General features: G+C 40.5%; 1 protein-coding gene across 2 annotated transcripts in view; it reads right to left on the bottom strand.

The window, feature by feature from the left end:
* Nucleotides 1–12,654, bottom strand: part of EMB (embigin) — a 38,388-nt gene extending 25,734 nt beyond the window's left edge. For both annotated transcript variants that reach the window (XM_032212445.1, XM_032212446.1), the window contains exons 1-2: nt 12,537–12,654; nt 1,928–2,026 (exon numbers count right to left, since the gene is read on the bottom strand). In XM_032212445.1, the coding sequence (XP_032068336.1) occupies nt 1,928–2,026; nt 12,537–12,615 (178 nt within the window). In that variant the 5' untranslated portion in view covers nt 12,616–12,654. The remainder of the gene's footprint in view (nt 1–1,927; nt 2,027–12,536) is intronic.
* Between the last annotated feature and the right edge of the window lie 291 nt (nt 12,655–12,945).

Genomic DNA, 12,945 nt, shown 5'->3' with positions numbered 1-12,945 from the left:
TGTTCTATATACTCCACCCTTCCTGTAGGTGAGATAAAATTAATGGGAACAAATGTATTTTATTTTAGAATATACAACTTTGTTCAGCCAATGTTCACATGGGAAGAGAAGCCCAGCAGAGTTCAAGGGTTTCAAAAGAACCCTGCTGGGTCAGAAGGAAGGCCTGTCTTCAAGACCAATATCCTGTCCCGCCCAGTGGCCAAATAGGTGCTTTCAGGAAGCTTCTAAGCAGTGTTTGAAGGCAAGGCGTCTGGCAACTGACAGGAAATCTGCTCAGGAAACCATTCAGTGACATAAACATCTAAACTTCCCCTAAAAGTACCCAGGACCACATTATAAAATAAGCACCAACTGAAGAACTTTTTGAATCTGAGCCACTTCAGTGAAATCACTTGCCCATGTGTTCAAGTTCTGTCTATTATTCTATAATAATCGCCTTGGTGGTTTGCAACTTTTTGGTAAAACTTGATTGCAGAGTGGTAGAAGACTTTATGCACTGATTCTATTTGACAGCGAGCAATCGTATCCCTTACAATCATATCTCTTTACTTCAATTATATCCCAAAGAAAGACAACACAAGGAAATTCCTTTCAAGATTTATTTGACAAGAGGAACAGTCACAGAAGTGACAAATGATGCTGAAATAATGTAATAGAAAACAACAAATAACAGCAAAAAAACCTCAGCTGAGAGACAAAAACATCTTAATTATTAAGTGGCATCACCCAGACAAATTCTTAAAAATTACAAGAAGTTCCCTTTGTACAGAAAGAAGATGGAGGGCAGATTTTGTGGTTAAACTATACCAGGGGTCAGCAACCCGTGGCTCTGGAGCCGCATGTGACTTTTTCATTCCTCTGCTGCAGCTCCCTGTCACTGATTGGCTCCACAATTGATAGGGCTTTCGGTAAGGACAGGTAGAGGAAAAAGGATGCTGCACTAGGAGGAGACTCTATGGTGGGGGAACTGGTCTTCCGGCCAGGAGAAGAAAAAGGATGCTGCACTAGGAGGAGACTCTATGATGAGGGAACCGGACTTCAGGTCGGCTCCAGAATTGAATGGGGGGCTTCCGTTTAGGACCTTTGTGGCTCTTTGAATGTTTAAGGTTGCTAACTCCTGAACTATACTAAATTATATTAAATGTGGACTGGCGAAAACTAAAGGACAATGAGCTTTCTGGAGGATGCACACCCACAGGAGTCCCAGCACGGACTCCTTAGAAAACTTTAAAATCTAAATACTTGTAAATGCATTACATTCATTCAGCACTGATGGTTATTTCCATTTAGCATTGAGGGTATTTCTATATTCCATCAAGAATTTTTGGACATGATGAGAGAAATAAAGAGGGCAAATTCCTGCTTTCACATCACTGAGGGTGTGTTGTATCCCTAGATACATCCAAATCAGTAATTATCCAGCTAAAAATCTGGTTTTTCTACACTGATAGGAGACATCCCCAGACAGCACCACAGTCTGTCCATCAATCTAAATACTGTATATTATGCAGCCTTCAGAATTTTGCTACGTGATATTTTAACTCACCAGAGGCTAATTCCCACGGTACTAGCAAGAAAGCTGCTTCATATACCTGCCTGGGTTGAAAAATGCAGGCCCATCCATACTGTACATGACAAAGAGCATGCTTTAGCTGCAAGAGTTACAACATTTTTAGATCAATATCATACATCAATTTTAAAGGGTTTCATTTTGAAAATGCATAAGAATCTAATTTCCCAAGAATGAAGACCAGGTTAACAGGAATGGGGCTTGAGCACAGACACAGTCAGGCATGATAAGAGGTGAAGTTCAGCCACATTTGAAATCACAAGGTTTTTTTTTACCTTATCTTACAATTGTCATTACAACTTGAAATAAAACATGATGGAAAATTGAGAAGTCCGGGAAGGAAATTACGGATTTTACCTGTGCTGGAGAATTCCAAAGTTGTGGAATTCCAAGATTGTTTAGGTGTAGAAATTCCTGTAGTTTTCTCACTGATATTTTCTGATGGAGCAGTAGTCTCTAGTTGTATGTAAAAATAAAATCCATAATTAGTTACAGCAATGTAGAATATGTATTTCTTATAACAGATTTATAGTAAAGAACAGGTGAGAACAACTTGGTGGTGATTGTTGCTATTCTTTTTATCAATTTCTTGCAATGTTCTATTGATATTTAATTGGTTGTTTAATAATTTTGGGAGATTTTCAACTATGCTTTAGTAGACATGGCAATCTTTCATCAATTTAATCAATTTAAATCAATTTAAAAGTCCCTGTTATTATGGGTAATGGATTTTTGTGTTACTAGTAAAAAAAAAAAAACAATCTTAGGTAATTTATCCAGGTTTGGGAAGCATTACCTTGGATCAAGAACCATACTTCCATGATAACTATTTAAATATCTCTATCCAAGTTTACAGAACTTAGGTTCTAACCCAGTTTTTCAACCATATACTGTATATGTTTAATATTTTTGCCATCATGGAAAGGAATTAATTTTGAAAAACCTCTGTTCCTTTTCCAAGCTGCTTTTTTTGGGCAATTATGTTTCAGGGTTCTTAAAATCTATTTGTAAAGTTGAAAAATGAAACAATGAATGCTGCATTAGTTATAACTCACAATATAGAAAATAAGAGTATTGATGCAATGACTGGCTAGGTGAGTGGGTATGTACGTATTTTCCTCTTGTTAATCAAGACTATAATAAAAGAGTCATTTTGGAAAATGTCTCCATTTTTGGAAAACCACACAAATTTGTCAAAGAGATATTGACACAGAAGTTCCTATATTTCATCTTGTTATATAACACAGAGCATAGGACATACAGTACGTTGGAAAAATCTTGAACTTTTCCCTCTCCTTCCACTTTGTCCGGAAAGATTTCTTGAAAAGGTGCTGGGAGATTTTAAGGACTCCTTAATATTCTTCTCAACTGTTTTGCATGACTTCTGCCTTCTGAGCAGCCCTGAACAAATGTTCTAACTGAGAGAGATTGTGAACCTTTTGGAAGGAAGCAATCTGCCTGCTAACAAGGCTGAAATACTGATTTTGCTTTATAGAATCACAGAATAGAGGAAATAATTCATTTTGGATGTCTGGAGTATCTTCCTCATGTAATGCCAGAGACCCCGTTTCTCTCTTCTTCACCTTCCGGCTTGCAAATAACATTTTTTTGCTGACACCAGACAGATAGACCCCAAAGTGGAATGAAGAAAGAATGTCTCATCAAAATCCATTATGCCTTTATCAATAACTGACTAGGAAATTAAATCAAGCTGGTGCTCTCCACTGGACAGAATATGTCTTCTTGTTTCTAAGGCAAACCAGTGGCCTGGTCTCTATAGATCAGTTTATGTATCAAAGCTTCCAGCATGCTCAGAGATTCTCATTCAGAAAAAAAAATAATGAGCAAAGAAGAGTTAGGCAAATTCTACCATTAGGGACGTGGTGGCTCAGTGGCTAAAATGCTGAGCTGTTGATCAGAAAGATCGGCAGTTTGAATCCCTAGTGCCGCATAACAGAGAGAGCTCCCATTACTTGTCCCAGCTTCTGCCAACCTAGCAATTTGAAAGCATGTAAAATGCAAGTAGAAAAATAGGGACCATTTTGGTTGGAAGAAAACAGCGTTCTGTGCGCCTTCGGTGTTTAATCAAGCCAGCCACATGACTACGGAGACATCTTCAGACAGCGCTAGCTCTTTGGCTTTGAAATGGAGATGAGCACCACTCCCTAGAGTCAGGAACGACTAGCACATATGTGCGAGGGGAACCTTTACCTTTACCTTACCTACCATTAGGCAGAGCCAAGCAGCTCCCTTTAGCATGGGAGGTACCTGTGAATTAGGGAGACTACAGATAGTTCTTAACCTACAATCACGCTAGTGACCAAAAAATTTGTCATTAAAGAGTGTGGTTGTTAAGCGAGACATTACATGATTTTATTTTATGGCCATTTTTGGTGTTAGTGTTAAGCAAGACATTACATGACTGCAGATTCAACCTTCCTTGCTAGCTTCCCGACTGGCTTTGCTTGTTGGAAGTAGCTGGGAAGGTAACAAATGGTGACCAACTACTACAACAGTTGTTTGAGGACTGGTCCATAAGCCACTTTTTTCAGCACTGTCAGAACTTTGAATGGTCGTATGTCAAGGAATGCCTTCATGCAGACTAATCTGTTTGTTTTTTTTCTGAAATGTTAAAGTAAGAGAACAGTATTTCATTCTCCACTTCAGTCAACAAAATGTCTTCGGACATTCCAAAATGTCTTTGGAATGCTAACTGTTAGGATTTAACTTCTGTTATGTTGGATTCTATTATTTGTTTTATCTCACTTTGACTTTCTTTCAACTTTTTTGAAATATATAAAAATATTTAAGCCATTTACAACCCGTAATGCAAGGGGGAGGGGGGATATAGCCATTATAACTGTTGGAATACACTAGCACTGATATGCCCAAACTCACATACTACATTTTGTGTATGTGTGTGTGTGTGTGTGTGTATATATGTACATATGTATATATGTACATATGTACATATACATACATACACATACATACACACACATGTATGTATATATGTGTATGTATACAGACACACACACACACACACACACACACACACACACACACACACAATGTCAGTTTCTGATTATTGTGTTGCATTCATTTCAACTGAATTACTTGCTCCGGGATCATTTTATATGAAAGCACATACAATAAATAGCCTATGGAATTCATTGCCACATATATGGTGATGGCCACTGACTGTTGGACACCTTTAAAAGGAGGAGAGGTCTATCAAGGACTCTTAAGACTTGAAACACAACATTACTTCTGGGTTGGGGTGCAGCATGCTTCCAAATGCCAACTCCAGAAGACCAAGACCAAGAAAGAAAGTAATGTCTTTCTTAGTAGCTTCTGAATGTCCAAGGTGTTTTGGCTACCTGTTGGACTAAGATTGATGTTAGCCTGATTCTGCAGAGCAATTCTAGCATATATTTGTAGCAGCGGAGACTAGCTACGAGAAGAAACTTAACATCAAGGCCACATGATGTTTTCAATCATTTGCATTTTTAAAAACCAGAAGAAAGCAACCAATCAATGGGTAACTGGAGACAAAGTGCAAATTTCAAAAATAAGTGTTCACACCCACTAAAGCATGAAAGAATGTGAATACATAGTGTAGTTGCTGCTTTGAATGTGGCAAAATATGTCAGAGGTGGGAATTCTCATCATGTCAAAAAGGACAGGTGAGTTTCATAGATGTGGATCAGGAGCTTTGCAAGATATGTTAGCAGAGGGTTAGTAACCATGATTATTAATCATGATGGCTATAGATAATCTCCAATATGCAAAGTCTCATAATTCTACACAGTCCAGCTCCTTATTGTACGATTACCCTATTACTGAAACAGTAACTGCAGCAGTGAGTAGATGAGTCAAATCAAGGAAACTGTAAATGGGAATAGCTATCTATATACCCAGTAGTTAAAGCATTGGGCCAGTGGTAGGTTCCGGATCCCGTTGCAACCGGTAGGGTTGCAACGGGGCCCAGTGTCCTCCACATGAATGCGTGCAGCACGTGTGCACATGCACACCGTGTATGCATGCGTCTTACCCTCCAGCAATGCCTCCATGAGCCTCCTCAGCATCACACAGGTGCTGTACATGCCATGCACGTGCGCAGAAGGGCCGAAGAGTTTAAAAACAGGTAAGGACGTCGGGCGGGTGGGTGGGCCCTCCGGAGCACCGTACCGGAATGGTACCTGGTGCTCCGGGCAGGCGCCGGTATGCCTGTACCAGGGCGTACCGCCTGCAACCCACCACTGAATCGGGCTAGAAACTAGGAGCGTATGAATTCTAATTGTGCCTTAGACATGAAAAACAGCGGGGTGACTTTGGACCAGTCTCACTCTTTCCACCCATCAGAGAGTTGTTCTGAGGAGTGATGTGGTGGCCTAGAGGTGGAACTCTCCCCTCACAATCAGGAGGCTGTGAGTTCGATGCTAGGTAGAGGCAGATATTTCTCTCTCTGGGCACAATAGGAAAAATCTGCATTGGCGACTGGAAAGGCATCCGGCCAATAAATACTCTGCTATCTCCATTCACTCCACTCCACAAGGGATTATGGGGTCATTAAAAGTTGATGATGATGATAGGGTGATAGGGTGATGAAAATAGGAGGAAGGAATATTAGGTATGTTCACCATCTGGGGTAATTTATAAAAATAATAAATGTGGAAAATAAATAAATAATAAAATGATTTGTCTATCTATCTACCAGTAACTATTATCTAACTATTATGATCTGTTATCATACATACATATATCATCTTCATCTTTCTAGCAAGTGTAGCTACAGATATCTGCATGAGGGGAAAAAATAGCAGAACCCAACCCCCAATCTTTTGACAAATATACCATTCATGTCTAATCTCTACATTTTTACAAGTAAAGTGGGCAGAGTCACATTACTTATAACACATATAATGGCAAAGTAAGTTCTTAACCAATAAAAATTTGTGTTAAAAGTTGTGGTATTTTGCATACGCCCCCTTAACAAACATACTGCACTAGGGAGGAAATTCTTTTCTTTTCCTGTAATGTGTTTAAACTTAAGAAATCATTTACACTGAAGGGGTTATAGAATCTTAAATCCAAATACTTGACCAATTGTTGGAGGGCAACCTTCACCTATCACAAAACTCTGGCAAAGTAAGGTAGGCTGTTTTCCTAGTGCTATCTTGGCCTTTCCTAAAGCTGCTGAAATTAATGTGTTATTAGAAGAACTTTTAAACCTGGTTTTATTTAGTTTAATATTATTTAGCTTACTTTTGGTTTATTGATCGAAACTAAACTACTGAACATCAGAGAATATACCAATAAAGAGAGTACCAAGGACACCGCCAGAGAATGTTGCTATATTCCTGTTCAGCTGCTCAAAGCCACATGGTTGGGCCTCTGGATTAGAGCAGCTTTGAATATCCAACCATAGTTACTTGGGACACTTTAGTGTCCTTTGGGATTGGGCGGCCTATAAATTTATTAAACATTAAACAAACATTAAACATTAAACATCCCTACATAAACTAGGCTTCACTTGATGGCTTCAGTTGCCTTAAGATAAACCGCAAGCAGGATCTGATGCTGTACCTCTCCCTAGTTCTGCTTTTCAACCACCCCTGTTAAAAATAACCTGTTTCTGAACCAAGTGTTTTGTTACAGCCTTAGCAAGTAGAAAGTTACCATAAAGCTGAATTTTAAATCCATATTGTATGCTAACAATAAAGCCCTTTTCTAGGTGTGGGATCTTATGAAATCAAAATCGAACCATCTCCACACAAAAGAGAAGTTATGTTATTCATATACATACTGTTCTGACCAAGGCCGTCTAAGAGCATGAAGCACACTCCTTGTCCCAATAAAAACCCCTTTTATTAATTTACTGTGAATTCTGCTTATTCACATCCAGTAAAATCTTTCAAGGGAGGATTTACAGTCACAGACCTTATCTGGCTTGGACAGCTGACAGGCCTCCCGGAGAAGCAAATTATTGTCTTCGGAAAATTCAATTCCCCTTTCGCTCCTCTTTTATTTCCTCTGGGAGGGGGCCATTCATCGTCCACCTGTGGCCTTACTGCCAAGTCAACCCCTGTTCTTTAGCTGTTCCCTTCGTCTGGCAACTCTGCGCATGCGCACACTGGGAAAAGGCTCCAGCTGTTTGTCTGCCTCACTGATGTCTGACTCTGAAGGCAGCTGATAACTGGCATATGGCTCTAGCCCCCTCTCTGCCTCCAACACAGAGCCCTCATCAGAGCCTTCCCCAGACTCCAGGACTCCCCAACCTCCCCATTGTCTGAATCCACTGCCAGCTCTACTGGCCGCTGGCGGGCCACAACACATACATTCATTCTTCAACAGTTGAAATTCTTTAGGCTATGGATGATGTCGATGTTTGTTACTCTTTAAGGGAAAAAAACCTGCAACAACAGTCTTGTAAACACCAAAATGGGAAGTAAACAACAGCTGGAGGAACCAGACCAATCCATGTGACTGAATTTTGTTACATAACTAAAACAGTGGTCGTCACCTCCTTCTGGGAAAGTGAATTTCATTTAAAAAAATACAAAGATATACAACTTTGTTTCCAGAATAATTCTTGGACAATCCCAAAATAGGCATGAAAGAAGAAAATGTTCTCTCTAACCAAGTCTGGTTTATAACTTCTATCAAATGTCCTCCATGGATTTTTCCCCCTAACTCAATTGCACCTTAACATTTTCTTGTATTAATTAATGTCTTCCCAATCTAAAGTGTACCTGGATTTGATAATTCAACATTAGCTATACATTGATCAGCAAATTCTAAATTAACTTGCTACCTAATGAAGATTGTTAAATCAAAATTGCCTATCTTTAACTGCCATTGATTCTGATTGGGGGAGATTAACACTGTTTCTATCCTGAAGCATCCTTTTTATCAAATGTATCTGGCAATGAATAAATATTGGCCATGTGAACTTGGTGTAGTCAAGAATTCTATCAATGCTACCGACTCTTGTTTAAAAAGAATAATGGATAAATAGAATTACTGCCCTACATTCTTTCTTGACCAATCTTAGTTCCACCAGAATTTTTGTCACATACAAATCCTGTGAGTAGTAATAGAGCTAAAAATGCAGCCACAACAGAATTGGATGAGGTCTAAATCCAATTAAAACCAAGAGAATCACATAGTATATATATATCTATTTGGAAATAACTCCTAAAGAGCTTCACAGTACTTATTTCTAAGTATGTATGTGGGGGGGGGAGGTGGTTGTTGTTGTTGTTGTTGTTTCTGCCTTTGAGTCACTGTTGACTCCTGGAGGCTGCCTAGACAATCCTGGCAGTTTTTTGACAAAATTGTCCAAAGATGTTTGCCATTACCTGGTTCCTAGGGCTGAGAGAATGACAGGCCCAAGGTCACCCTGTTGGCTTTTTGCCTAAGGCAGAAATGAAACTCAGGGTCCCCCAAATTTTATCTGGTAACCACCAGGCTTTGGGTAAGGTTTAATTATATGATTATAACTCTAGTTTAGTGGCTCAGTGGCAAAGATGCTGAGCTTGTTGATCAAAAGGTTGGCAGTTTGGCGGTTTGAATCCCTAGTGCCACGTAATGGAGTGAGCTCCTGTTACTTGTCCCAGCTTCTGCCAACCTAACAGTTTGAAACCATGTAAAATGCAAGTAGAAAAATAGGAACCACTTTTGGTGGGAAGGTAACAGCGTTCCGTGCACCTTCGGCTTTTAGTCATGCCAGCCACATGACCACAAAGATGCCTTTGGACAGCGCTGGCTCTTTGGCTTTAAAACGGAGATGAGCACCGCCCCTTAGAGTCGGAACGACTAACACATATGTGCGAGGGGAACCTTTACCTTTACCTTAACTCTAGTTTAAATAACTTAACCTGAATTTTACGTTTGAGTTTTAATTTTTTTAATCGGCTTATTTTCTTGTAAATCATTTTGCAGAAATTAATTTAAAATATGCTAATCAAATATACTATTAAAAAGATCATGAAAAGAACATTTTTAATAACTGTGTTTGCAATTAAAGAACCTTAATGAATTGCTCCTTGAAAAGGAGTTTTTTTCTTGTTTTAATCACTTAACATAAAATTTAATGAAACATTATCTCCATTCATTTTCAGATGGAAATGATGATGACACTTTCCAATAAATTTGCTGTGATACGAACAGGAAAAGCAAAATGTCAGAAATTGTGTAAGTGAGGGTGTGCTTGTTATGAAGCAACATTCAAAGGCACAGAAGGTTTTGAAATGTGATTTGGGCCAAAAGAATGTTAATAAATATACAGTACAACTAGCTGTTTTTAAAGGTAACTAACCTCATAGATATTTGAGGGTAGAGAATATAAGATCCTATCCGGATACGCTTCAAGGTGCTAGTCGTCACTTATAAAGCCCTTCATGGTATTGGACCTGGGTACTTGAGAGACCGCCTGCTGCCAATTACCTCCCAAAGACCCATTAGATCACACAGATTAGGCCTCCTCCGGGTTCCATCTACTAGCCAATGTCATCTGTCCACGACCCGGGGGAGGGCCTTCTCTGTGGTGGCTCTGGCCCTTTGGAACGAGCTCCCCGCAGAGATTCGGACTCTCACCTCTCTCCAGGCCTTCCGAAAAGCCGTTAAAACCTGGCTGTGTCAGCAGGCCTGGGGTCGATGAGTTCCCTTCCCCTCTCGAATCGTGTGGCTGTTGGTTGTTTTTATATGCCCTGTACTTTTTGTGTAGTTTTGTGTTTCCCTTCCCCTCCTTGGGTTTTGTGCGCCGCCCTGAGTCCCGCCGGGAATAGGGAGGCATATAAAAAAAATGAAACTCGAAACTCGAAACTATCCCACTATTAAACAAAACACTTTATGATACAAGCCAAATATGAACTCAATCTTTCTGTGACTAGCCCAAAGCACGTTTCATGGGATTTTCAGTGTAATCTCTTATTGGGATAATCAATATATCATGTTTAAGCAAGCCCAGGTTTAGCACAGTGTGAGAATCAGGTCATTGTGTTTTTGTGGTTGTGGTTACATCATAAAAGTTGAACTGAAACAAAGCAGCATATCTGTTTTTTAACAGTACTTATTATGAAGACTTCTCAAAAGATTAGAAGGGGTTGAAAAGATTCTCAGAAAACATTAATTTTTGTCCTGAGATTAAAGGCTGAGATCCCAGCCTTTGTTCTATAAAAGGGGAGTCTGGTTTAACTTTAAGGAACAATGTGGATAACCCCTATAATTTCTAAAGTAATAATATGAGAATAGCTTTCAATTAATTTTAATTTTCCAGCTTAAGCTACAACCCTGGGATAGCCTTGTCTTTTATCATTCAAGTACTAAGATTTGCTTGGTTGGTTATTTCGAGATCAGCAAATCTCAGCTGGGTGTTGCCATCTGAATTTTGGTTTTGTTTAATATCCCCAATACAGTCACAGAATTATTGAGTGGGGAGAGATCTCAAATATTGTCTTGCTTCTGCCCCAGTTTGAAAATAAAAAATCTTGGTGTTTACTCTAGGAAGAAAAGTCAATTCCTATGTTTCAGTCACATCTTCCCCCACCAGTTTCAAGCAACCCAAATTTGTTGGCTTGTTTTATCAACCATGACTTTCACATCATGCCACCTTTTAATTTTCTTTTTGTGCTTCAACAAGCACCAAGAAATACAGAAGTCAAGAGTTTTCAGAATGCATTTGCTTTTTGTCCCAATGCTGACTTTAGAATAGTAAAAGTGAGGAATCCTACAAACCAACAGGCTTGCAGAACAAAAGCTTTTATGGGCCAGAGATAAATTAGGATCCATTTCAATAGTGTATTGAATGTTCTCTTCAACAGGAACATATACTGTGGAATAAAATGTTCAACAAAGTTCTAAACTGAAAGAAAGAAAGAAAGAAAGAAAGAAAGAAAGAAAGAAAGAAAGAAAGAAAGAAAGAAAGAAAGAAAGAAAGAAAGAAAGAAAGTAAGTAAGTCAGAGAGAGAGAAAAAAAGAAAGGGAGGGAGGGAGGGAGGGGGAGAGGAGAAAGAAAGAGAGAGAGACAGAGAGAAAGAAAGAAAGAAAGGGAGGGAGGGGGAGAGGAGAAAGGAAGAAAGAGAGAGAAGGAGGGAGGGGAGGGAGAAAGAAATAAAAAGAAAGGGAAGGAGAGGACAAAAAGAAAGAGAGAAAGAAAGGAAGGGAGGGAGGGGGAGAGGAGAAAGAAAGAGAAGGAAGGAGGGGAGAATGAAAGATAGAAAGAAATTAAGAAAGAAAAAGAAAAAGAGAAAGAAAGGAAGGAAGGAAAGAAGGACTAATCAAGGAATGAGCTGTGTAAGAGCTGCAGTTATTAAGACTAGTTGCCAGTGATTATCACAGCATTGCTAAGATAAAATCACAGGAAATGGTGCCTGGAGATCACCATCTTCTATTCTCAGCAACTGTTACCCATCTTTAAATACTTCATCAGCGGTATATAAGTCTACTGCTATTGCTATCATTCCTTGGCGCGCGCGCGCACATACACACACAGAGAAATCCCCATGCAAGTAAAAACAAACAAGCAACCTAATAAATAATTTAGAGACAGCGAGATTTGGGGGCTATGGATCTCTTTTGCACCGTTATATAAATCCCAACTAAGTCTTCATTATCTTTAATGCTCATAACCCCAATCTGTTTCCCGGGGACCTATTGGCCGCGAGGACTGGCGCGGGAGTCGGGTCCCGATGCCGCAAGGGAGGCAGGTTGGATGCACTAATAACCCCAATGCAAAGGTAGGAGACCGGTTCTGCTCAGCGTCTTTTTCCCCTTATTGCTCGTACCGGGAGGATACTTCCCCCCACCCCCGCTCTTTTGCTGAGAGTGGATTCTACGAAGGTGACTTAGCAAGTCCCCTTGGAAGACGACCCAAGGATGATTCCGCCTGGCAGAGCCTTCCAACCGCCCTGCGACAGATGAAAAGAAGGGGACCCGCGAGTAGGCGAAGGGAACGAGTTACCTAAAGTTTGAGCCTCCGGGGGACCCCAAAGGGCCAGGAGCAGGACCAGCTGTAGCCCGATCGCGCCGGATCCCGTCATGGTGCAAGCAGCCTCCGAATTAGCTTGTGCGCGGAGTTTAAATGCCGCAGGCGCCCCTAGCGGCCCTTCTCGGCTCCTGCAACCAGTTCTCGGGTTTCGGTGCGCCAGTTGCCTTGGCGCGGCTCTAAAAACCGGAGCCTGACGTCAAAGGAGAGGCCGGCAGCGAATGGGTTGCTGTCTTTGAGGCCGGCAAATCGGACGCTCCGAGGCTTTCCCCAACGTGGTGCTCTCCAGACTGCAAGAGATGCGGCTCCCGTCAATGCCAGGGAGGGTGGCCGCGGCCCAAAACCTTGACAAGCCTTGGGGGGGGGGGGGGTTGCACATAGCTGG

The sequence above is a fragment of the Thamnophis elegans genome, chromosome 3 (genome assembly GCF_009769535.1).
Source record: "Thamnophis elegans isolate rThaEle1 chromosome 3, rThaEle1.pri, whole genome shotgun sequence".
NCBI lineage: Eukaryota > Metazoa > Chordata > Lepidosauria > Squamata > Colubridae > Thamnophis > Thamnophis elegans.
Note: the sequence above shows the minus strand (reverse complement) of the source record. Positions and strands in the feature narration are given on the sequence as shown.